Genomic DNA, 23,886 nt, shown 5'->3' on the forward strand with positions numbered 1-23,886 from the left:
ATGGAGCTGAAGTTGGAAGTTGTCTTGTCATCCAGCATCAAAAGAAAGAAACCATGGCCGCGATTCTGCTGGCTTGGTCAGGTAAATATACCTTGTTTTGTTTATGAGCAAGTGGTGACTGGCCTGGAACAATTCAGTATGATTATAGCTATTGGTACATTTGACATCGTACGAATGTGTTCACTTCATCCACCAGGAGAAGGAGGCTGTCTTCCTGTTGGATGACAAGCGAATCAGTGAAATCAACATGGTGACTGGTCGTACTAAGAAAAAGATCCCTAAACTACATCCCTTGCTCAATACTGTGGTCACTATGGCAGCATCCCAGACAGGTAGGGTTCAATTCTACAATCAACGCTATGTTTAATTAGCATCGTATCATCATTACACTTCCAGTTACTGCTTGTCTTTTTTCCCTCAGGTGTATGGCTCGCTGGACTGCTGGTATCAGGGGAGCTGTTTCTATGGAACAGGGATAAAGATTGGTTGAAAACTGCTTCAGCAGTGCCAGAAGTAGCACAACTGATTGCTTCTGTTAAAGGTAGATGCAGTTAGGTGTGCCCAAAAGGCCAACAGAACCATATAAAACCAATTGTAGGACAAGATTACATCTTGATTGTAAAAGATTTTCATCCATGTCCTAATCACTCAGTCAAACACTCATTACTCACTCACTTCAACATTTTTCATTTTTTTCAGGAAATGCTCCCTGTGTAGCCCTCCATGTCTCAGGGGACGGGATGCGTGTGGTTCTTGCAGCAGTTACAGGCCACGTATACCTATGGGAGTGTGCTGACGTCAGGGATCTGACGGGGGTACGAGACGGGATCGTCGGGGGATGCTGGGCACACATACAGCCCGCTGAAGACGCTGCCCTGCCTTTGCTCAAAGATAAAGAAGCAAGCCAGCAAGGCATCTTTGTCAAGAATGAGGTTTCTTATTTTACTATTACTATTTTATTAACATTTTATTTAGCTTTTTATTCCTTTAGAATGGAACATTATTTGCCTCAAGGGGAAATGTGTTGGGGTTGGCAAAACCATTAAAAGTGTCTGTACAAAATATAACAACGTAACATTTTTTGACATGACCAGTAAATATACCTGATTATGTCATACACCCACTGTTCATACATTTCAAGTGATCGTACAAAGTAAAGGTCACTTGAAATATTATTTGAAGTAGACTGTATTTGCTTGCTGTAATTTGTTGCTCTCTTAAAAACAGGCTGTTGGTAATATCTTCTTATCAGCATGGGTGTTCACATCTGGGGACAAGCTAAGCATTACCTTCCTGAAAGTCCAATGGGAGGAGGTGCTGGCGAGAGAAGTGTGGTATGTGAGATAAATCGTATCCATTGCATCGTTAATGGTGGATCTGAAATTGTTTTAAACCCGCTGAAATCCCCATGTTATAACAAGCCATTTCTGTGTAGTTGTGTAGATTACAGCGTCAAGTGGGCCACAAAGACGTACCCAATGGCCAGTCTCACTCCGCCCTGTAAGCCAGTGAAGTCCAGAGGGGCACTGGTGCCGGCCCTGTCTCCTGATGGTCGACTGCTTGCCGTAGCCTTAAACCAGAGGGACCCCAGGGTGAGTCCCAGACCCACTGACTCTGTAGCCTCAAATTTAATTCCCACTTAAACCAGGGCTGCATGATTATGACCAAAAATATAATGGTGATTAAATTGCCCGATATTGTGATTGCAGTAATTCATTAGGATTAACAGATTATCAATACAATTAATATCCTGTGGTGCCTACTGTATATAAAACAATTAATAATAATAAAGCAATTGCTGAGGTTGTAACGGTAACGGTTTGTAATTTGAATTTGAGTGAGCGTACAAAAGCTGATTAATTTATGTTTTTCTCATTTATTTTGGAACAAATGTATAAATTAATTGCAAACTCTGGCAGAGGCCAAATTGCCATTTTTGATTAATTTGCAATCAATTGTGCAGCCCTAATTTCAACGACTAGTTCTGTGGGAGTTTGTTTTGCATTTCTGCATTTGCCTACTGTTATGTGACATGTCTTGTGTTGCAGGCTACACAAGTTCTCTTTGTTAGCACACAGAACTTTGTGTCAATAGCCAGAGGATTAGGAGGATGTGGGAGCAAGAACTTGACTATCCCTTCTAAATATTTAAGGTATTGTGAAATGTGCAAATAAAGTTGATTGCAAGTCTGTAATTCATATTGATTGTTTGTACCATAACAACAAAATAAATAAATTAATCCTTAATAAAAATAAGCAATTACTAGCACTTGTTGGATTGCATTTGTCTAATGAATGGAAATCTGGTCCTGATGTTCTATGGTCCTCAGATCCTACTGGGTGGGCAGTGTGAGCTGGTCTCCCACAGGGCTCTTCCTGGCTTGTGTTCTGAAGAGAGGGTCCCTTCTCATGCTGGCTCGCCTCGGGGGCCTGCTCAGCCTGTCCAGCTCCGGCTGCAACGTTGACTTTGGGCCCGCCCACTTCCTACCACTGCACCCTCTGGTCACCTACAGGTAGTGCTCTCTCTCTCTCTCTCTCTCTATGTCTCTCTGTCTCACTAACTCTGTCGTTCTATGCTCTCGCTCTGTTGCTTTTTTACTTTCTTGCTCTCTTGCTCTCTCACTCTTTGTCTCTCTTGCTCTCTCACTCTCTTTCTCATTCACTCTCATTCACATTCTTGGTCTCTCTGTCTCAAACACACATACACATATATCACATATATATTTTCTTATTTCTAAATATGAAAACAATTCTAAAATGAACCCTGGGATTAACATTTGTAACCTTTCTTTAATCGAAAAGTTATGAGTGCAAAAAGCAACTTAATTCAGGCTTCACAAATGAAATGTAACGAGACGTCAACACATTACATTTATTGGCAGAACCTCTAGCTCCCTCATTTCCACCCTCTTATCATATGTGATTAAATAAAATGAAACACGCAACCTAAAAGCCCTTTCTTCACCCAGGCCGCCTGAGTCCTCCAGGGGAGCAGAGGCCTCTCTCTCCAGCTCCAGCGTGTCCTTCTGGGACGTCCTGAGGCAGCGCTTCTCCGTGACCTGGCACCCCCGGCTCTTCTACCTGGTGGTGTCTGACGGCTACATGGTCACGGTGCTGCGGCTTCTGGACAGGGCCACCCCGGCACTGCTCATGACCGCCCTGCTGCAGGAGTCCAGCAGGGACATGGAGAACACCATCCAGAGGCTGCAGAAGACCCAGGTGACCAACAAGGCCCATTGACGATAGTTATTTTCAAAAACTATTTTGCAGTGTGCATCACTTTGTTAAGATTTTGAAATAATAGGGTGGTTGTTCAACCTCCTAAAATCACTATACTAATCAAAAAGGGGAAAAATCTATTAAAAAAACAATTAAATTGTGAAGTTCACCTTTTAGAAAGAGAGTGGTACGAGCTGGCAAGAATCTTTTATTTATAGAATATATAATTGGATGTGATTTTATTTATAACATGATTAATATGTCCATCAATCATTGACACCGAGCTAGCTTAAATATTACACATTGATTGTTTAATCCTTAATGCCAATTTGAACCAAGCTGATTTAAATGGATCCAATGCATATTATGACTTTACCATGCATTGTTTTCTTCTTCATTGGTCTTCTAGCAGTACTGTATCCCATTGCATTTCCTCTTCTGTTCTCAGTTGAATATTAGGGCGTGGCTGGACTCTGTGTCTTGCCTGAGCGGCCAGAAGGAGGAGATGGATCCCTCTGTTACGTCTGGCCCTAATACGCTCCACTCCATGGCCCCGTCACCAGCCCATGCCAGCTCTCTACCTCTCTTCCTGCAGGACCAGGGAACCATGAGTGACACTCGCGAGCTTCTTCACAAAGCACAGGCATGTCTAGTGCATTTCATATACCTGAACACGTTGGTGTAAAATCTCATGTTTTTAATGAAATCAAATGGATAGTCGTGGGGGATGGGGCGAATAGGGGAATGTCCTTTTAGACTCCCTACCTAAACGTTTAACTGTTCTTTGTTCGATTCCCAACTAAACCACAGCTTATCTGATGGCATTGTTAAGCAAGGCATCCTTACTGAGAGGAATGTGCCTGAATACATAGATAAAGGATGGAAGGTCACTTATTGTATGTGCTTTTCGTTCCTTACCTAATATTTGTTTATTTGTTTCAGGCTTTTTTCGAGGACGACTCCGACGTGGACGTGCGCGCTGCCGGTTCGCACAGGGAAGACGGCGGCGTTTTAGAGTTCGCTTCCATGTTCGACACCCTCCACGCCAGGTCGGACCCCCACCCGGCCGTGTCCCCCGGGGGTCTTGCCGATCCCGAGGACGACCCAAGGACGACCTGGGACTTCTCCTCAGCCGCCAGCTCAGAGAAGAAGAAGACGTCTTGGTCTTTGAGGACCCTGGGGGGGGTCAAGGTTCACCTGCTGACTGCCTGGGCTCTGGGGCTGTCTCTGGGAGGAGCGGCCGAGGAGCACCAGTACCTCCTGACTCACACCGTCCGCCTTGTTCTACGGCTAGCCGCCTTGCTCCATTATACCGCTAGCACCACCGCCAGCACCGCCACTGGCCACTCTGGGACGGGCGGCGTTTGCGGCAGCTCTCGCGTCTCACAGCTTTTCAGTGCCTTCCTCGTGTTCCTCTCCTGGGACGCGTTCCACCCCGGCGGTCAGAGCCGCCTGGGGTCGGTGGTGGAACTCACCCAAAAGCTGGCACACCTGCTGCTGTCCCCGCTACCCGATGCCTTGCCCAGGGGTTGCTCCGGCTCGCAGTTATCGTCCCAGAGCATATCCAGCGCCCTGTGTGTCGTGAGGCAGGCGGCAGACAGTCTAGACCACGCCTACACTCTCCAGCAGAGACAGGTCTGGGCGTCTGCACCTCAGGGGTCCGACAAGGACAGACCCACGGAGCTCTGGTCTTCTGATGTTTACCGTGTGCCTCTCCTACAAGACTTGAACGAAGGGAGGACTGGCTTCAGCAGCCAGTGGCTGCCTGTTCCTCAACGGCCTTCTAGCAGGTAGATAAGTCTTGTTCTCTCGTTGTTCACTATTTGGTTCATTCAAGAATTTAAAAAGAAACAGCCGCGACGACCACAACATTCATATACGTTCCCATTCCTCCCTTTCTTTCACCCACTCTATCTAATTCATATTTTTGATTGTTTATTACACATTAATTACAATATAACAAGCCATCCTCAAGTCGGGTAGTAATGCATGTAGTAATAGAAACACAGATACAATCTTTTTATCTTTTATTCATTTTTACAAAATGTTCCAAATTTCTGCTGGCCAGTGGATGATTATTTGACCTAATATTCTGGTCAAGGGACCATATGTGAACTCTGTGTGTCATCCTGTGGTTGCTGGGGCAGGCTGCTGGTGGCGTGGCAGTGGCTCTACAGCCTCACCCAGCGCTACATGGAGGAGCTGCAGGGCCTCGCGGGCTGCGATGGCTGGGCGGAGGAACAGGGGCAGGCGTCCGTCGTCCTGTCCCAGATTCAGGAGGCTCTCCAGGGCACGGGGGCGAGGCTAGAGGACGGACCGGCCCTGCTCAGCTGTCAAGGTCCGTCTTGACGGATTACCGCTCTGCATAATGCGTGACACATGGAGTCAAGGGCTGTGCCATGGAACTTTATTTTTAATGCTTTTTTTTTTGAAGCAAGCAAAGTCTTTATCATGCAGTGTCCCTTTTGATTTAGGAGAACGCCACTTTCTGTTTGGGTCGTACGCTGAGAGTGCAGAGGCGTGGAGGTCAGAGATGTGGACAGAGAGGAATATAAGTAAGAAACGGTTACAGCAATCGTTCTTGTTATCTTCATCAATTACTGTCAATAATGTAGCATCAATAATGTTTACCTCAAGTGTCAATAATGTTAACTGAAGTACCTGGGATTAATGATGTTAATCTTATTTAAATAAATGATTATTATCAATATATTTTCTTTGTATGTGTTAGGGTTAGGGTGTGTAATGTGTATTTGATGTATGTTTCTGCGTGTCAGGTAGTGAACGCAGCGTGTTCCAGGAGACGCGGCTGTGCCTGGCCATGCTGTACGGGCTGCTGTTCCAGTACCGTCTGAGAGAAGCCCAGGCCCTCGGGGACCGCATGGCCCAGCTGGTACTGGACCCTGCCCCCCGCCGACCGCAGAGCACCGACCCCACAGAAGGTCTCCTAGACTAAATAATATCTCATGTATAGCAAGCAGACGTCAGCCACTGTCTAGCAAAATTGTGTTTTTTTTTATTGAGGCACAGAATCAGATATATATAGATCAGGGTTTGAATATTTGACGGAAGGTGGTGGGTTTCAATCCCAATTTCCCATGTCAACCGGTATCTTTAGGTCTCGTAAACATCCAATCGGTTGAGTCGAACCTCTATGGGTAACCTGTCACAATTTCAGTTCATTTAAATGCAGACCCTTTAACAATCAAAAGCAGCTACTCTATAATACCTACTTTGAAGAACCAGGTTTCTTATAGGTGCGCTAACCAAGCTTGGCTCACGATGTTGTGTGTCCCCCTGGTGCAGGCGAGGCCCAGTGTGAGTCCTGGCTGCCGGCGGACCTCCACCGTGACGCGGCCCGCGCGGCGGTGCAGACCCTGGGGAGGTTCATGGCCTCCTACTTCACCAACCAGCCCCTCTGCATCCTGCCCCCGCACAGCGTGGAGCTCCTGCCTCCGCTCCACCTGCCTCACGGTGAGACGCCACGCCACCTCAGCTGACACTCAAGTGATGCTGAGGACAATCATGCAGAGGCATACAGGTCTGCGTGACCAAGTATAAAAATACAAACACCTGGGGAGAGTGCAGAGCATCTGTAGGGATCACAAAGACCCCTTTTAATTATTTTAAAGTAAGAGAGAGTTACATCTCACATACACAGTGATTGTGCATCCAATTAAATTCAATAACAAGCCAAAAAAACAACAATATAGCATGAGAAGTGTACTATAATTGTTATAATCTCTCGGTAAGAAGTGGATCTCAGATGTTTTTTATGTAGGATTCTGCAATTTTCCTCCTGTATGTTTCCTGCATGTGTTCTTTGGGTAATACTGATTATTTATATGTATGGTGTATCAGCGCCCTGCGTGGGTCGCCTGGTGCCCCTGTGCCAGGAGAGGGTCGCCCGGGCGGTGAGGGAGCAGCACGTGTCTGACGTGTGGACGGTGGACTACGCCCAGGACCTGCTGCTCATTGGTGGGCTGCTGCCTGAGGCCGTGTGGCTGGCCGACCGCCTCGGAGACTGGAAGACGGCAGCCTCGCTCAGCCTGGCTTATACCAGCTACCGGGACGATCACTTCCCCGGGTCAGTAGTACTCTGCTTATAACCAAGTGGTTCTTCTCTAATATCCTCACATACTGCACTGCAGGTCCAGTTCTGATAGGTTTGTTTGTTGTATTAACAGCTGGGGATCTGTTATTTTGCAGGGTGAGGTTGAGAGAACTCCATTTCCCAGCAGCCTTAGAGACAGGAAGTATCTTTCAGGATCAGCTGGATTCTCTTCTCAGCCGAAACGCTGACTCGAATGAGACCGAAGGAGGTAAAAACAACTTAAAAAAATATTTTATTTTCTCTGAAATATAAACATTTGATATGACTGATAACAAAAAAATATTCTATGACATTTTTTTTGTGTGACATAGGCATACAAATAGCAAATGATTTACTCATTTTCATACAACGTTATTATCACACCCTTTATACATATGTTAACATAATGACATTGACATCTTCTTTGAAGGCTGTTCCCCGGAGTGGTCGGAGGGCGAGGACTGGGACGTAGTGCAGGGCTCGGTGGGGGAGATCCTGAAGGCCTCCGTCATGGCCGGGGTGGACGTGGTGTCAGGGCTGCTGTCTGACCTGATGGAGTCGGCCAAGGCCCTGTCCTCCTGTCTGCCTGCTCTGGTGCCCCAGGAACTCTACCTCCCTGCCCCTCCACTGTACTGCCCCCAGCCCGCCTCCAACACACAGGTGGGCCTCATGCAGAGAACCACCACCTTATATATATGGGACATCACTAGGTTATCAAACAACATGGGAGGGAACATAACGTTGAACAACGCATGATGGTAGCGTATCATAGACGCAATGATGCAGTTAGCATCAAACAGGAATAAATATTATACATGGACCATAAAAATGGACTAGCAGTACTTTTTTTAAAGTTGTTTTTTTTACCTCCTTCGGTTTCATATGAGCCAGCATTTCGGCCAAGAAATGATAAATGTTAGTGAACCACAATTCCAATATAGATGTAACTCCTGTTCTGTTTGACGGTAATTTAAAAGTGTCAAATAGTGCAACATTTGGAATAACTATACAAATGTAACAGCAAAAGGAACAAGCAACATAGATAAAATATAATAGATAACAGTAATTCATAATTTTTCTAGATTGTTATTCAGCAATATAATGCGGTAAGCTCCAACAGACTGTGACCGCGCGGTGTGTTGTGTCCCCGCCCAGGACGCTGTGGGGACGGGGGGCCGGCTCTCTGAGGTCTCCTCCCGTCACCGGGTCTCCGCGGTGCTGCAGAGGCTGCTGCTGCTGCTGAGGTCCGCTCGCTGCTGTCGCCCGGCGGCCCAGTGGTACATCAGCCACCTGCGACGGGCCAGGCACATCCAGTACAAGGTACTGTCACCCCACCGCCGCCCTCCCCTCCCCTCCCTTCAGGGCAGGGGATGTCTGGGGCTGTGAGGACCGGGGTCACATACTAAACCCAGAGAATCCCAACAGATATGGATCTTTGCTAGATAAAAGTACAATGGAGAAAAAAAAGAAGATAAAATGACAATCTTTTTAAATTTGTTGTTCAATTCTGTTTCATTTGTATAGCCCTTAATCACCATTACAGTCTCAAAGGGCTTAACAGGCCAAATATTTGAGTATTCTGTATTATTTGCTGTATTATCTGTATTATTTCCTGTTATTTAAGTTGTGCAAAGTGTTATTGCATGTTATGGCTCTTTCTTGTACCTTATAGTAATTCGTGCTTAAAGTAATTCATACAAACAATTTATTTGATGATGTGTGTAAACACATGTATGCATTTATAACCAGATCAAGAAGAAGTACGGCCACCCGTGTGCTGCAGAGGAGGAGGGGGTGTTCCCAGAGGGGCTGGTCAACCTGGTGACCCGCGCTGGGTTCTTCAGGAAAGGCCCCAATAGAGACGGCCAGCTGGACCCCGTCACCATCCAGACCATAAGTAAGACGCCATCTAAACTACTTATGTCCACATTTTTAAGGTGCTGTAGGTAAGATTTAAGAGCTGAGAGCTAAGAGTGTCATTTATTGGAAATGGAACAGCCATCTGTCGGCTATTAGTGAGTGTGAGAATATCTGGTTGGAGTTGGGAATGCCTTTGAATGAGACCATTTAGATTTGAGACGGCTCCCGGCTTATTTATGACCAAGGGCAGGGACCAGGGCGTCTCTTACCTGATTGGTTTGAGGAATCCATCTTGCTTGTCAATCACAGTCACATGAAATACAACACTTCTCAATGGTGGAGAATGACCATAGAGCGAGGGGACGTTTTCTAGGATGCTTAGTTTAAAAATAAACTCAGCTCTCTCTTCACATAACTCAAGTCTTACCAACAGCAGCTTCAACTGCCACTCAGAACCGTGTTGTGTTGTGATTGTGTTTGTTTCAGGCTGCTTCAGGGATCTGTGTGGTCTCTGCTGGCTGCTTCACGTCAGGGACCAGCTGTCTGTCTCCTGTCGGAAGTACCAGGCGGCCAGGCACGCACAGAGAGATGCACAGGTAGCTGCTTGTTTACACATGTATCTACCTCCCTATCCTATGGAGTAGCAGTAGAGACAATGATAATGAGGACGATAACCGATAATGACAATCAAACAGTAAGGATATTATTGAGGGTTAAACATTATAACTTCTAAAAAGCTTGGGTTTCAGGCCTCTGCTCTAAAGTCAGAATCTATCTGTGTGTGAGAATGAACGAGTGACAGTGATTAATGAAGTTACAGGAAGAGGCGTCTCTCACTATTTGAATCGACCCACCATGAACCAGGGAGAGAGGCTTGTGTATGTTCTTCACAGTATTTCGTTAGTTAATGACTTTGTGGCCCAATGCCGATATATGCTAGACAAATTGGATCAATGAGTGATCAATCCAATTCTATTGTATTCTACCTGCTAGGAGTTTGATGACCCTGAGATGATCTCTTCCTGCGTGGAAGCGGTCCACTGGGCCTGCAGACTGCTGCCCTTCTCTCGCTTCCTCAACGCCGAGGAGATGCTGCAGGACATCCTGCTCAGCCTCGTGTCCGAACTACCGCCCCTCTCTATGGTGAGTACATCTCACCCTGCCTGCAACCCCTGTCCCACCCTGCCTATATCCAACATCCCACCCTGCCTATATCCAACATCCCACCCTGCCTATATCCAACATCCCACCCTGCCTATATCCAACATCCCACCCTGCCTATATCCACCCACCCGCCCAGCCCCCAGCCTGGGCCCACTGCTTATATCCAACATCCCATCCTGCCTGCCTTCAGCCCCGTCCCACCCTCCCTTTAGCCCCATCCCAGCCTTCCTTTAGCCCTTTATCACCCTGCCTGCAGCCCCATCCCACCCTCTTGCCTTCAGCTCCGGAATAACACTACAATGCATGACCCTCTCTCAGCCTACCGTCACCTACATGAGGGTTATTTGTTTGTCCATTCAGGTTGACACGTTTGTTTGTCGTCTGTCCCTCTCAGGTGGCTGACACTCTGGTCCGGGCGTTCCCAGCGGAGGAGGAATCGGTGCGGGTTCCACTGAGGGAGAAATACCACTCACTGCTGGAGAGACTGAAGAACTGCACCGTGCTAGGTACTCACACATTTATGACATCCGCGTACTTAATATATCATCTTGATGGTTCGCAGAGTGGATACTAATGGTTATAGAGGGGTAATAGATGATACATTAAAACGAAACATAAATCTACATGACTTACTCTATGACCTTCCTTATTAATTCCCATCCTTTTAATCCGTTTAATCACACGTGCCGCTATGCGCTCTTATCTTGAAGGAGACACCGGGGAGGCGAGCAGTGAGGTCATGTTGGTGACACTCCAAGACAAGAGGAGGCAGAGGAGGAAGGACCTGCAGCGCCTGCAGAGGCACCTGGCCCCGCCCCAGCTGTTCCTGTGGGAGAGGGAGGAGGAGGAGGACAACAGAGGAGGTGGAGGAGGTGGAGGAGCAGGGGGAAGTGGCCGGGGAATGGCCCTCCCAGGGCATCTCTCCCTGGGGACCAGTCTGAGTACCAGCACCCTGACCGACCGGGGGCAGCCGATGGTGTACAGCGATGGAGACACGGCGGAGAACACATCAGAAGCTCTGTCTACGGACCTGCCGTCCAGAACCACCGCCAGGTAGCTCAGAGAGGCAGAACACAATTATTTGATTCTGTGACATGTCCATGAACATGAACAGACTTAGAAACTGATACAAGCGAGATTTAACTATAAAGTGGATTCATTTGTACTTTTTCCTTTTTAACAGCAAACGAGTGCAAGACGGCGTCAAAGCAAAGAAAGCACCATCTAAGACGAACAAGGTCCGTCCGGGCCCCTCCAGGCAGCCCCAGGTTTCCCAGCAGGATCCGGATCGCCCCGCCCCGCCCGCGGTCGGCACCTGGGAGTTTGAGCTGGAGGACGAGGAGTACCCGCGTTTCCTGGAGCTCTTCCTCAGCTACGTGCTGGAGAAGGACGGCTCTGAGTCCTCAGGGGGGGAGGACGGCTGCGAGCTCCCCCTGCTGCAGGGCTTCACCTCGCCGCTGAGGGAGCGCGAGCTGCACTCCCTCACCTTCGACGTGCTCTCCACCCTGCGCCGCCGCCAGCGGGACGGGGGCCACGCCGGCAGAAAGCCGTCCGGGACCGGCCCGGACGCGCCCAGGCCCGTGTTCAGGGCGGGACACTGTTACAGACCCGCGGCTGTTCCCGATCTCGCCCGATCTGAGCCGACGTCCTCCCTGGTCTGGAGCGAAGCCGCAGAGAAGCCCGTAATGAGGAGGACCCAGCCGTCATCTGTGGCCGCTCTGCCTGGGCTGGCCCCTGGGAGGCCGCAGGGTCTGTTTGGCCTCCAGCAGCAGCAGCAGCAGCAGCAGAATCAGAAGGCGACACCAGCTCCAGAGTCGTGCACCATGGGGGGTAGCGTACACTCGGCTCTGAGCCCCAGACAGAGCGACGGTCCTTGGGAGAATCTGTCTGAGAGCTGGGCCTTCGGCACTCCCGTTTCCGCGGAGATACTGGCGGATCTGCAGCACGGCCTGGACTCTAAGCTGGAGGCCCAGTTCCCAGAGCTGGGCCGCCTCCTGGAGTGGATGGTCCGCTGGGCCAATAGGAGGACACCGCTCGGAAACCACGGGATGATGATGATGAAGAAGAAGAAGAAGAAGAAGAGCGGACCAGAGGAAGGAGGGGCGTCCGACGTTGGGGTGGTGATCCGGGTGAAGGCGTCCACCCCGGCCGTGCTCACGGCGCTCAGCCTGCTGGAGCACAGATGCTCCTCTGCCCTCCTCCCGCACGCTGACCCTGGTACCGGACCCCTGTTGACCCGGGCGGCAGAACCACAGGTCAGCTCGGCCCCGGTGCTGCTGCCCGAGGCGGGCTGGAAGCAGGAGGGGGAGGGTAGCATCAACACCGGCTACCCTGGGTCTACCAACACCCCGGTCACCCTCCCCGATCCCCAGCTGATGCCCGAAGACCCATCGTTGTGAGTGTGCCACACTTTATAAAAGTTTTGACTTGATCGTCTGTGTATAGATTGTTTTGTTTGACATTTGATCTGGAATGTCACTTCAGCGCATCAGAAGAGGAACCGGAGACGGGGGCTTCTGGAGACACAACAGACCACACCGTCCAGGAAGCAGTAACTTATGACTCTGAGATGGGAATGATGACATCACAGCAGCCCTCACTGTGTGACCATGTTGTAGCTGAGGAAGAAGATGAGGACGAAGGTAAGCCGTTAGAGTGCATTAGATCACTGGTTCTCTTGTTTAAGGTGTTGAGATTTAAGAGCTATATTTGAGTGTCAGTTGTTCAGGGAATCCACCTTGCATGTCATTCTCTAGTGTGTGAATGCAAGAAGGTATGTAGGAATGTAAGCAGAGATTTAGAGAGAACAGGGTCGTTTTTGGGTTGTTTGTTTGCAAAATCTTTGAGAGTTGTTTGTTGGGCCTCTTTACAACTCTCCAATCTTACCTACAGCACCTTTTAATGTAAACCACTCTCATGCCATCCTTTGTTTGTTTTTGACATTTCTATAGAGCCCAGCAGTGCCAGTCAGGTCACAAGCGCCCTGTCTGTTCTTTCTGTTGATAAGGTCTGTGGTAACGCCCAATTACTTGATACAGTGAGTACCTCTTCATAGGATTCTTAATTACATTTTTCCTCTGTTTGAATGTGCTTCAATATCAATGACTGAGGAACTTTATACATTATGGACCATTTTGATCTAAGGCCTGTTCACATTGTTAGTACCAATCTTAGTTTGTCAAAAAATATGATGATAATACAGTTAAAATGTATTTATAATGTTTCATCAAATACTTCAAGTGGTTATTCTTTCTCTTGATCAGGTTCTGAAACTTGAGGATCTTCGGTGTTCAGAGAGAGTCGGGGAAGCGCCCAGTGCAACGTCACAGTAAGTTTTAAACCGCATACCGATATCGATTTAAATGTTGTGCTTAAATCAAAAGGGAACAAACAGTCCTGTTTTATAGTCCTCACGTTGTACACCATTATTGATGTCCAATGAAGACAGATTTGAATCTCCAGTCTGTGCCCATCTTTACCCAGTGTTCCTAGCATTCCTGCTGGCCCAAAAGCCCCCAGTGACCCCGAACCTCCAGCCATCCCCCCAGTTCAGGGAGCCCAGGATGGGCCTGCACCCCCTCGGCCCTCTGACCGGTCCGCATCACTGACCATCAACGCCCCAGCTGACCCTCCTCACCCTCAGCCCTCAGAGTCCTCCAGAACCACGGCTCCTCCTCCCGTCACCATGGTGACCAACGACACACCAGCCCCTCAGGCCGAGCCCGTGAGACAGCTCGTGAACGATGAGCTCTTCAGGCTGGTCCAGGTATTACAAGAGAGATGTCAAATAGAGGTTAAATAAAGAAATTAAATAGAAGTCATCCAGTTGTAATTATTCTTATTTTATTGGTGAAAAAGCCCTAAGACAGATTTATGTTTAGACTGAGAATCGAGGTGCAAACTCAAAAGTGATATCTTCTTTCAGTTGCAGCAGATCAACTTCATGAGCCTCATGCACATGGTGGGCTCCACCTTCGCCAGCCTCCCCTACGTGCAGCTGGCCCAGTCTAACACACTCCTGTCGCACCCGTCAGCGGCTCCGCCCGCCCCCTTCCCACCCTCTCAGCCCAACACTTTGTTCCCCCCGGTTCACACCAACACCTACGAACAGCTTCAACCTCAAGCCGGGGTCCCACTGCGCTCTGAACTCAGCGGTGCTCTGCCCAACCTGGCATCCACTTACAATACTTCAGCTGGGCCTGACCCAGACAGACGGCCTGACCAGCCTTCCACATCCAGGAATCATGCCGGTATAATCGACAGTGCAGAGGTAATTCAAGATTGTACTGTGTCTCTTTTTGTTTGCGTTGTGGTGATTGTATATGGATCTTGTGTGTTTTGATCTCATCAACGCTATAACAACGAGATGTTTTGGTTTCTCTGCAGTCGATGCAGCCATTGTTGGTCCAGGCCGAGCCCCCAGGAAGCCCTCCCGGAGTGAGCCGGCAGCCACTCCTGACCTCCCAGGGGCTGCTGATCACCCTCGACCGCGACCAAACTCTTCCCTCCATCCCCATGCCCTTACCCTCTGACCTCGACACCACCAGCCATGCCACTCCCTCCCTCCTCCTCCCGGGGCTGAAGCTGCTCCGTCTACCTCCTCCGCCCGATTCCCCAGTCCGACAGGCCTGGGGGCCCCAGCCTGCAAACATCGGCCCCCCTCATCACAACCCGCGACCATTAGACGACGACCAAGCAGCCTCGTTCTGGGCAAACGAAGAAGAAGAGGAAGTGTTGTTCGCTCCACCAGCACGACACGGTCAATATTCAGCCGCCGGTTCCACACGTATGAGAACCCGGGCGTCGGGGCCCTACTCCAGGACCTCCCAAAGAGCTGAGTTTCCATCAGTTCCCCACCCTGACCTTCCAGACCGCGGGGCCCCTCTGGGGCTGGGGCTTCGCCTGCTCAACTGTCACTCCTCGCCGGGCCCCACCCCGATCGCATTCCCTCAGGTCTCCAGACTGTCCCCCCACAGACCGGTCACCACCCTCATCCCTGCTTTCAGCAGACGACCACCACCACCAGCAACCACCATGCAGCTCCTATACATCGACCCTGAACCAAGAACGGTAGGAGCTGTGGTTGTGTGAACAACCGTCATCAAGGTGCAGTGTGTTGAAGCTAGAGGCTACTAGGGGAACAGAAATGCAAAATAATATTCATAAGTAATAATCCCATGACAAATTTAATCATTGTTTTTATAACCTTAGAATAACATGAACATTGACATTTTACTGGGCAGGTAGGGGTGAGGCAGCTTTCTGTTAGTAGACTGCGGACATTGGGGATCGAACCCAGTACCTTTCCTTCCTGGGAGTCAAACACCCAATTATCCTGCCCCCCTAGTACATCTTTTAAAAATCCCTTGACTGACTTGACCTGACTATCTCTCGTTTCAGGTGTTTCCCCGCTCCACTCCTGCGCCCAAAATCAACTATGTGGACCTTCTGCAGGACCTGAGGAGACTAGACCCTGAGGTCAGGACCCCGTCAGGCCTCCAGCTGATCTCAGTGAACCCACAGCCGGAGAACCGGACCGGAGCAGCACTCCTTGATGTCTCGCCCTCTTCCTGCAAAACGTAAGGCTTCAACACTCTTTATACAAGTTTCCATTGTTTTAGACGGCAGGTTTCACACGTTGCGCTTACCGCTGTTTGTCTTTTAAAGGAGGAGTAGAAAAGACAGGGCGAGGAACGGAGAGAAGGTCACATTCAGACCGGACGAGTCGATCATTCCCACACAAGAGGTAGGAGATGATTGCTGATACCTTTTGATGTGTATGATGTATGCTTATGACAAGCTCATCGATTTGATACTACAATGTTAATGTTGTTCTTAGCCAAACGAAGGACGTGCCAATGATCAGTCTGCAGTTGGCAGAGACTTGGCTGTGCCCTTTGGTAAGTGTGTTCTCTGAACATCTCTTGTCCTCTTAACAAGATTAATTTAGGGCTAGACTGTCCATTTTTCAGTTTGGAGGCTTGAAAGAGTGAACAAACTTTAAAATCACAAAGTATACTAACCCTAACAAGCCATATGAAAGTACGCAACCAAACCTGCACTTTAAGTAGTTCAACCCTTTCTGTTAAACAAACTCAAATATAACATAATCATGGGAATGAAATGGAAGTGAGAACATAAACATGACACACCTACACTATTTTTATAGGTGAGGTGAAAGGCGATAATAAATGCGATCAAGACGAAATACATTCACAGCGATGCCTCCTTTATGTCTCAGGCTACAATCTGTTATACTTTCTTCTAATTCTTGGATTAAAGCCGTCCTCCCCTGTCCAGATGACCCCTTGCTTGTGGGTCAGAGGCTACTGGACAAGGCCTACGCTACCTCAGCAGAGCTCCACGCCTTCGCCTCCACACACAAGAGCCCGCCAGAGAGCCATGACGCCTGCACCAACACGGACCCTGGTCAGTAGCCGTGGAGCAACACTACAACACCCTGAAATTGAGTTGGCAATATGTTGAGTAATACGCAGACAAAACTGTTAAACAAAAAAGGCTATCTTCTGTGAGGTGATAGGGTCTGTGTTAGAGGCTTGGATGTATCATTCATAACCCATAAAGATGGTATTAGATGAATCTGTGCACTACCACGTATGAGGATATGTATTGTCAATATCCTTTGAAATGTGCTTTTCATAATGTGATTTTGTGTGTGTTTAGCTGGGACATCCAAACTCACGGCTAAAGCTGTATCTGCAACTGCCTCAAACCCTGAATGTAAGTCATGTTTTATACCAGCAACAACTTAATAATGCAAGTATATTCATGGATAGTCATGGATAGACTAATAATCATTGTGTGTGTGTGTGTGTGTTATTCAATCAGCACAAAGGCCTGCAGTGGTTTCACCACCAGAGGTGTTGATGAACCAGTGGCTCCCCAGAGAGAGCCCTGTCCGGGACACAGAGGAGAGCCAGCAAAGACCCCAGCAGAACCAGGTGATTCCCCCAACATGTGAACTCAATCGTTAGGCTTCTTCTATTGCATCATTATGTTGCACTATGAATTTATTTGTAAGCATTTTACGAAGTGAGTGAGTATTGGCTTTGATTTTGTCTTGTCAAATCAGCAAGTAAAGTTTTGAAAAGCCGCAAATAAAATATAATTTTAGGTATCACTATTGATATTGTGATTGTTTAGACTGGGTAGCCCCGCCCATTCTGCTGGTGATTTGAGTTCGCCCTGCAGAAGGGTCTGGAGAAGAGCAATACATTTCTTTCTAGTTTCGATACGTTTTTGCGGGAGCCCATCACCAAGCTGGCTTTTCCCCCTGGCACGCTATTGGCTGGTTTAACACAATGATGACAGAAAAGCAACGGCAAGCAGCCAATTGCGTTCAGAGTCAATTTAACTCCGCCCGTTGATCACGCCTCTTGTGCTGAAGAAAATGACAGCAGCTTCCCCAGACCAACGTGCAATCTATGATTGAGCCTGGTCTGGCAATAGCCAGGCTAGCGATTGTTAATATTAAAGTGCAACCTTCATAACGGTCCCCACCTTTCTTTTGTCCCCCCCCCTCTCTGTCAGGATTCGCCCGGCCGGCAGTTCCTGAACGTGGTGGACCTGGAGGAGGAGGAGTCCCTGCTTGGAGACCCCGCCCCCGGGCCCCGCCCCAGGTCCGAGCAGGACACCCAGCACCCAGAACCCTCTTCAGCCAAGCTCCATCTCATCGCAGCCTCCGTCGTTAGCAACGCCGCTGGGGCGAGGACCTCAGACACAGCCGTGGGGGAGATCCCAGAGACCGTACCTCCACCAGGTAGGGCTCTGGGTTCTGTGATGGGGTTGGTGGATCGTCTAGTGGTGTTGTGGGCTGTTTGACTCCCAATCGTAAGGTTCTGGGTTCGAAACTTCGATGTCTGCAAACTACCTGTTGACATCCTTGTGCAGGATGCCCTACGCCCTACCTGCTCATTGATGTTATGTATCGAAAAATATAGATGCAAAACAGAAACATTATGTAAGACGCTTTGCACATAAGCATGACAAATGGATGACATGACAAAATAAGCTAAATTACTATTATTTATTATCTATCAGCAGTCGGTCTTTCATGCTCCGGTGCCCATTGGCAACGCTTGAGCAGACACAATGTGCGAGCCCTACCTGTGTGTTCAGTCTGGCTTCTAGGGCATGCATCTACTGTCTCAGCCGCTTTATTGAAAAATAAAGTGTGAACCAAGCATACATTTAGTTCCACGGCCTCCCTGTAGTAGCCCGCATTCATGTAAATTTGTTACTTTGCGTTCTTCCAGGCCAGCTTGCTAGCTATCTGGAGTCTGTATAATTGTATTTAATAGGTCATATAATAGGAAATATTAAGTCTCATCATTGCCTTTCACACAGCAGTAATGTGTCTTGTGTGCTCTGTAGATCTCCCAGATCCCCCTCTCGTGACGTCCACCGGCGATCGCGTGACAGACTCTCTCCTCCAGAGCCGGCCGAGGCCCTCTCATAACGATAGGGCCCCGGAGCCACAGAGCCCCGGGCCCCTGGGGGCCTCGACTGGGCCCCAGACAGCTCACTTCTCCAGCTGCCTGACGGAGATGGATGCCCAGCTGGCCGCGCTGCAGAGCATCGCCGACCACATGGAGACAGAGTTCGTCAACTCCAGGATGGTGGGGGGCTGCTGTGTGTCTTGTGTTTGAAATCTTTTGCTGGATCTGTGATGAAGGACTATGGATATAGGTTTAACTTGACCTTGATCCTACAGTAACTCAGATATGTTTTATTTATATATATACATGTATGTTTGTGTGTGTGTTTCAGTATTATTAATTTATAGAAAATGCAATGTTAATTGTTGACGGCTGCTGCCTGCCTTCACTGTGTACTGTTGAAAAAATATGTTTTTAATATACATAAAAGTTAAATAAATAAGAAACTGAGAAACAAAATCACAGAGACCTCTTAATGGTACACAGATAAAGGCCTGCTCTTCTTTGTTATAATTGTAGCCTTACTTGATGTTGCCTCTCTCTTTCAGTTGGTGCCCACCATCGACCCATTGACTCCGGTCTCAGCTCAGGGACCCGACAGCAAGATGACCCAGAGCAAAACCGTCAGCCTCTTCCTCCCGGACAAAGGTGAACCTCAACTGTCATAACAGTTGTGACAGTGTGTGACCAGATGGTTTTACTTAAATCTCTTAAATGTGAAAACATACCTTTTAGTGGAACTTTCTTACTTTCTTACCACAAAAAATGCTTTACACACAAAGTTGGATGAATTGACAGTACACACAATGTGGTTGAGCGGAACAATCCATTAACCCCACCTAACCCATTTGATCACATGTCTCTTGTCTTCACCAGCGTGGCGGTCGCCGTCTCGTGCTAACAAAGAGAATTTGTCTGAAGGAAGGCAGCGAGGACACCGTGAACCTCAGACCGACTCACCGGTGGCTAAGAGACAGTCTGTCTCTCTCTCACCCCTGTCTCCGAACACCCAGAGAGCCGCTCCGTCCAGCCCTCGTACCCCTACAAGTAAACTCTTACTGACTTATTTAAACCTGCTCGCTCACGGTTTCCCATTAGCAGCCTCTACTGGCTTTAGTAGTAGCTACAGTTATGGCTATTATAGTTTTCAGAGGATAGGATCTTCTCCCCCATGGTGGGGGAGGGGCTGGAGTGGGCCAGAATTAAATGATTTATAGAGCTACATTTACTGAATGGGTTGACTTTATTCTTCAGCTTTATTCTTTTTTTAAATGAGAGTTACTAGCTTCAGTAGAGAGGTAAATAGTGCCGGTTTGAACACCCTGATACGTGCACTTGGCTACTCTGCATTGTGCACCAGAATGATGATACTTTTGCAAAGGCCTTTAAACTCCTGCCAATTATAGTCATTCATCTTGGGATTTTTATAGGTCACACACTTGCAAGAGAAGGTTTTGTTGACAAAATATGCAAAGCTAGCACGACTGTGAGTTTCTCTGGGAAACCTACCTGTCTTTGGGATCAACTGCTATTGCTTGTGTAAACATGACAACGGTAATGAATAACGTCTACGCCTATAAAATACTTTAAGCCGGCGTATCCAGTACCAGATTGATGGCAGATTTCAGAGACATCATAAGCCATGATACTAATTAGTTAAGTGCTGCCTTAACTTCTGTCCACTATAAAGTAGCCCGCAGGTTTCAGTTACCGTAAACATTGATCTCAGCTCATGTTACGTGAACACCAGAGCTTGCGTCTGGTCGTGTCGATACAACGACTAATCCATCGGCATTCACAGCCAGCCGACGCGCTGATGGTGGACTCTACAGTTTCTGTCTTAAGGTTGTCTCCTGGCAGATTGAGAGGATAGTATGTCTTGTGATCTGTGAGTCAGGGTAAGGGAGGGAGGGAGGGGAAGAGTTATCCCCCCACACCCCCTGTCTCTCGAAGGCTCTCGTCACCCAACACTATGCACCCAACCCTCGTGCTGCCGTCAGTAGGTGCCAGGCCAGCAGAATGCCCTCAGCACACACTAGGAGAGCCACCAATAGAGTAGTTTAGATTGTAGAACTCAAGGTTGAATTTCAAGGACAGATCCTTTTTTGAATCGCTACCTTTCCTGTTATCTATTTTGTTAATAATAACTGTGTTGTTATCAACAGGGACCAAAGACCACATGTTCCCTGAAACAACAAGGATGTAAGTTGACGAATGTTCAGGGATTGACTTCTTTGCTACTCCTTTATTGATATTATTTACGTATTTTCCTACAGAACATGATCCATTCACTCTAACCATCCCCTGCTGATCTCCAGGTCGGTGGACAGCAGTCTGGGGCTCAGCGGGCTGAGTGACATGACTGATATCCTGGGAGAGCTGGTCAGGGAGGGGGCCCTCTCCCCGTCTGACCTGGAGGTGTCCCACGCCCAGGCTGCCCGGCTCCACAGGTGCAGTAACCCCCCTGACCACAAATACCTTATTTATCATTCAATGAACCATGTTAGCCAAAGTGACTTGCATGGGAGGGTGAGAGAAGTCAATAAACAAATTAAAATCAGAGTAGGTTCAAAAAGATTCAGAGAGCTTAATGACCAGGTTTCTAAAAATACAGCTACACAGAGGCCAGGGTAGCTAGCAGAAAAAAACATGTTGGGAGAAATGTAGTGCTGGATAGTTACATCTCAATGATAACACAACTAAGTCAGTTATGAGATGGTACCCAACAAGGTCACATACAATCACTGACTGCTAAAGCCCCAAAAGCATACAAGTGTTACCACGGTGACGGTCTGATTGTTATTGGGTACCAGACTGCAGCATCAGCAGCAGCTGCAGCGAGCGGATTGGTCCCTGCAGAGCCGCGCGGCCGACGACCAGGAGAGCGGGAAGGAGCTGCGGACCTGGATGAGGAGGAAGCAGCGAGAGAGGCAGGCCTCCTACCAGAAACAGAGGGAGGAGATGAGGCAGCGGGAGCACCGGCCATTCGCCAGTGCCAAACCACTGGTGAGAAGGCCTTTTTTATTCTTTGATCGATGCATTTTATTGCTGCACTGCTATGAATTGGGTTTTTAGTTGTGCTGTGTTGTTTGGTTTTTAAATGTAAACGTAAATGTAAATGATTTTCCTTTTTTCGTCTTTTATTCATAAATCCTGATTCCGCCCTTCCACAGAATTCCACATTCACGTACCAGGCTGCCGTTAAGAAAATCAAAGAAGATAAAGAGAAGTATGTTCCCATGATCAACAGTGACACACAGTGGGGTGCGTGGTGTCCTCATGTCGGTGTTCATACTGAAGGCCTCGCGTGGTTCCTCTCTATCAGGGTGGTGCTTCTGGAGCAGTTCAACCAGAGGACCCGGGAGGCCTGTCTGTTGGTCAGTGATCTGCCACGAGCCTTTTTGACTGTGCCCAGCAACGCACAGACCGGAAGTGCTCCCTCCCCCTCTTCTATACATCCCACTATAGCGCACATCTCCGCAAGTACAAAACCCAGGTAGTTCTCCGCCACTCAACCGATTGGGTTCCTTCATTGTCTGCATATTGGGTGTTCTAATGGTTTTGTTGTCCCTCTCATCTGGATAGGATTTTAAGAAACACGGTTAGTTTTGCCGACATTGTTTGTTTTTTCGTACTCAGGGATTCCAGTCCCAATGTCCAGTCAAGACCATCACAGGCCCTCTTTTATCCCTGGGAACAGTCTGAACAGAAACAAAGATGGCGATCGCCTTTGGAGAACCAGCAGAGATTTGGACTAAATAGACCAGGTATCAGAGAAAAGTTAAACATTATCCATTACATGCTACATGAAATAAACAATAAAATAATTTCAGGATCATTCGCTAACTGTGTTTTCCTCCATTAGTGAGCACCCTGCCCAAGGACCGTCTGTCTCAGGTGACCAGGCGCGGCATGATCAGTGAGGCGAAAGGCAGGGCTACGCCACACGGCCCAGCCAATCAGGGCAGAGCACCACACAGGGAAGGCCCAATCAAATCGGCGATGAACAGATCTCCTTCCAGAGCGGCCTCTGCTGGAAGGAGAGAGAGGAGGGAGGAGATGGAGAGAGAGGAGATGGAGGAGATGGAGATGGAGGAGATGGAGAGAGAGGAGAATGAGGCATCAAGCTCGTGGAACCCTCCCCTGGATATCCCCAGACACCTGGACGTGAAGGACCCTAGAACAGTAAGAAAGCCACACCGTCAATCATTCGTATTTAAAACACAGAGGAATTAGGCTTGCAGATCTGACACTTTTTGAGGATTGTCTGCATTCTTTGGATTAGGTTTAATTGGCCTCTAAATGTCTGTTTAGATATCTGAATTAAACAAATAAGGAAAACAAAGCAATACATGTTAATGTTGTGATATGCTTCACAGGGTCTGGCAGGGCTGTCTGAAGATGAGGATGAGGATGAGGAGGATGAGGAGGAGGCGGAGGAGGAAGGAGCCGAAGGGATGTCTTGGCTGGAGAGGCTCTCTGACACTGACACCAGTAATCTCAGCCAGATCGACTGGGCTGAGATTGAAAGACTGGTAGCCACAGAGGACATTTGAAGAATACTTTCCAAAGTGCTTTCATGACTTCTAATTGTCATGCCTTCTAATTGTCAAAGTACACAGACTTTTTGTTATTAACGAATATGTGCCTTTACACAAGCAATAACTCAACACATTTTTGTAATTGTCTAAATAGATACAGCAAGATTTGAGTTTGTTCTACTGCAATGCAGTATGTTATCATTTTATATATCAGGCAGCTTACTTTAGGTCATTGTGTGACTTACCGTATTTGTTTCAGTAAAGTGATTAGGTGAGATTATTTTGTATTTTTTTTTAATTTATTTGTGGTATCAAAAAATAATAAAATCGATTTTGAATAAAATGTGTATCAGTGAGAGTGCTTTTATCAGTGGAAGAAGATGCATACAGATATATGTGTTCACGGGTACACAGTAAGATTTGGCACCTCAAATTATGCTGGGCTACATAATTGATAAATGGTATTTCCCCATATATGTATTTTCTTTTAAATACTTCTCTTATGAATACGAAAGTCCGTGCTTAGGAACCTTCCTAGCTATCGAGGTTGC

General features: G+C 48.0%; 1 protein-coding gene across 1 annotated transcript; it reads left to right on the forward strand.

The window, feature by feature from the left end:
* On the forward strand, positions 1-23,551 carry cplane1 (ciliogenesis and planar polarity effector 1; the record flags this gene model as incomplete). Its single annotated transcript, XM_084486378.1, has 49 exons — positions 1-81; positions 197-332; positions 422-541; positions 700-932; positions 1,228-1,334; positions 1,436-1,592; positions 2,049-2,152; positions 2,330-2,512; positions 2,969-3,218; positions 3,667-3,861; positions 4,161-5,008; positions 5,366-5,556; positions 5,693-5,773; positions 5,996-6,160; positions 6,525-6,692; positions 7,080-7,305; positions 7,428-7,540; positions 7,742-7,971; positions 8,467-8,631; positions 9,061-9,208; positions 9,658-9,767; positions 10,165-10,314; positions 10,730-10,841; positions 11,046-11,388; positions 11,519-12,730; positions 12,820-12,977; positions 13,287-13,372; positions 13,599-13,663; positions 13,819-14,101; positions 14,261-14,605; positions 14,722-15,405; positions 15,736-15,914; positions 16,003-16,081; positions 16,175-16,235; positions 16,618-16,764; positions 17,020-17,076; positions 17,185-17,297; positions 17,887-18,115; positions 18,730-18,974; positions 19,343-19,442; positions 19,671-19,841; positions 20,960-20,996; positions 21,113-21,244; positions 21,608-21,800; positions 21,968-22,023; positions 22,120-22,290; positions 22,434-22,561; positions 22,660-22,979; positions 23,174-23,551. The coding sequence occupies 49 exons, from the start codon at positions 1-3 to the stop codon at positions 23,348-23,350; spliced, it is 10,044 nt and encodes a 3,347-aa protein (XP_084342504.1). The 3' UTR covers positions 23,351-23,551.
* Positions 23,552-23,886: the final 335 nt, after the last annotated feature.

The sequence above is a fragment of the Micromesistius poutassou genome (genome assembly GCF_964030765.1).
Source record: "Micromesistius poutassou genome assembly, chromosome: 22".
In the NCBI taxonomy this organism is placed as follows: Eukaryota; Metazoa; Chordata; class Actinopteri; order Gadiformes; family Gadidae; genus Micromesistius; species Micromesistius poutassou.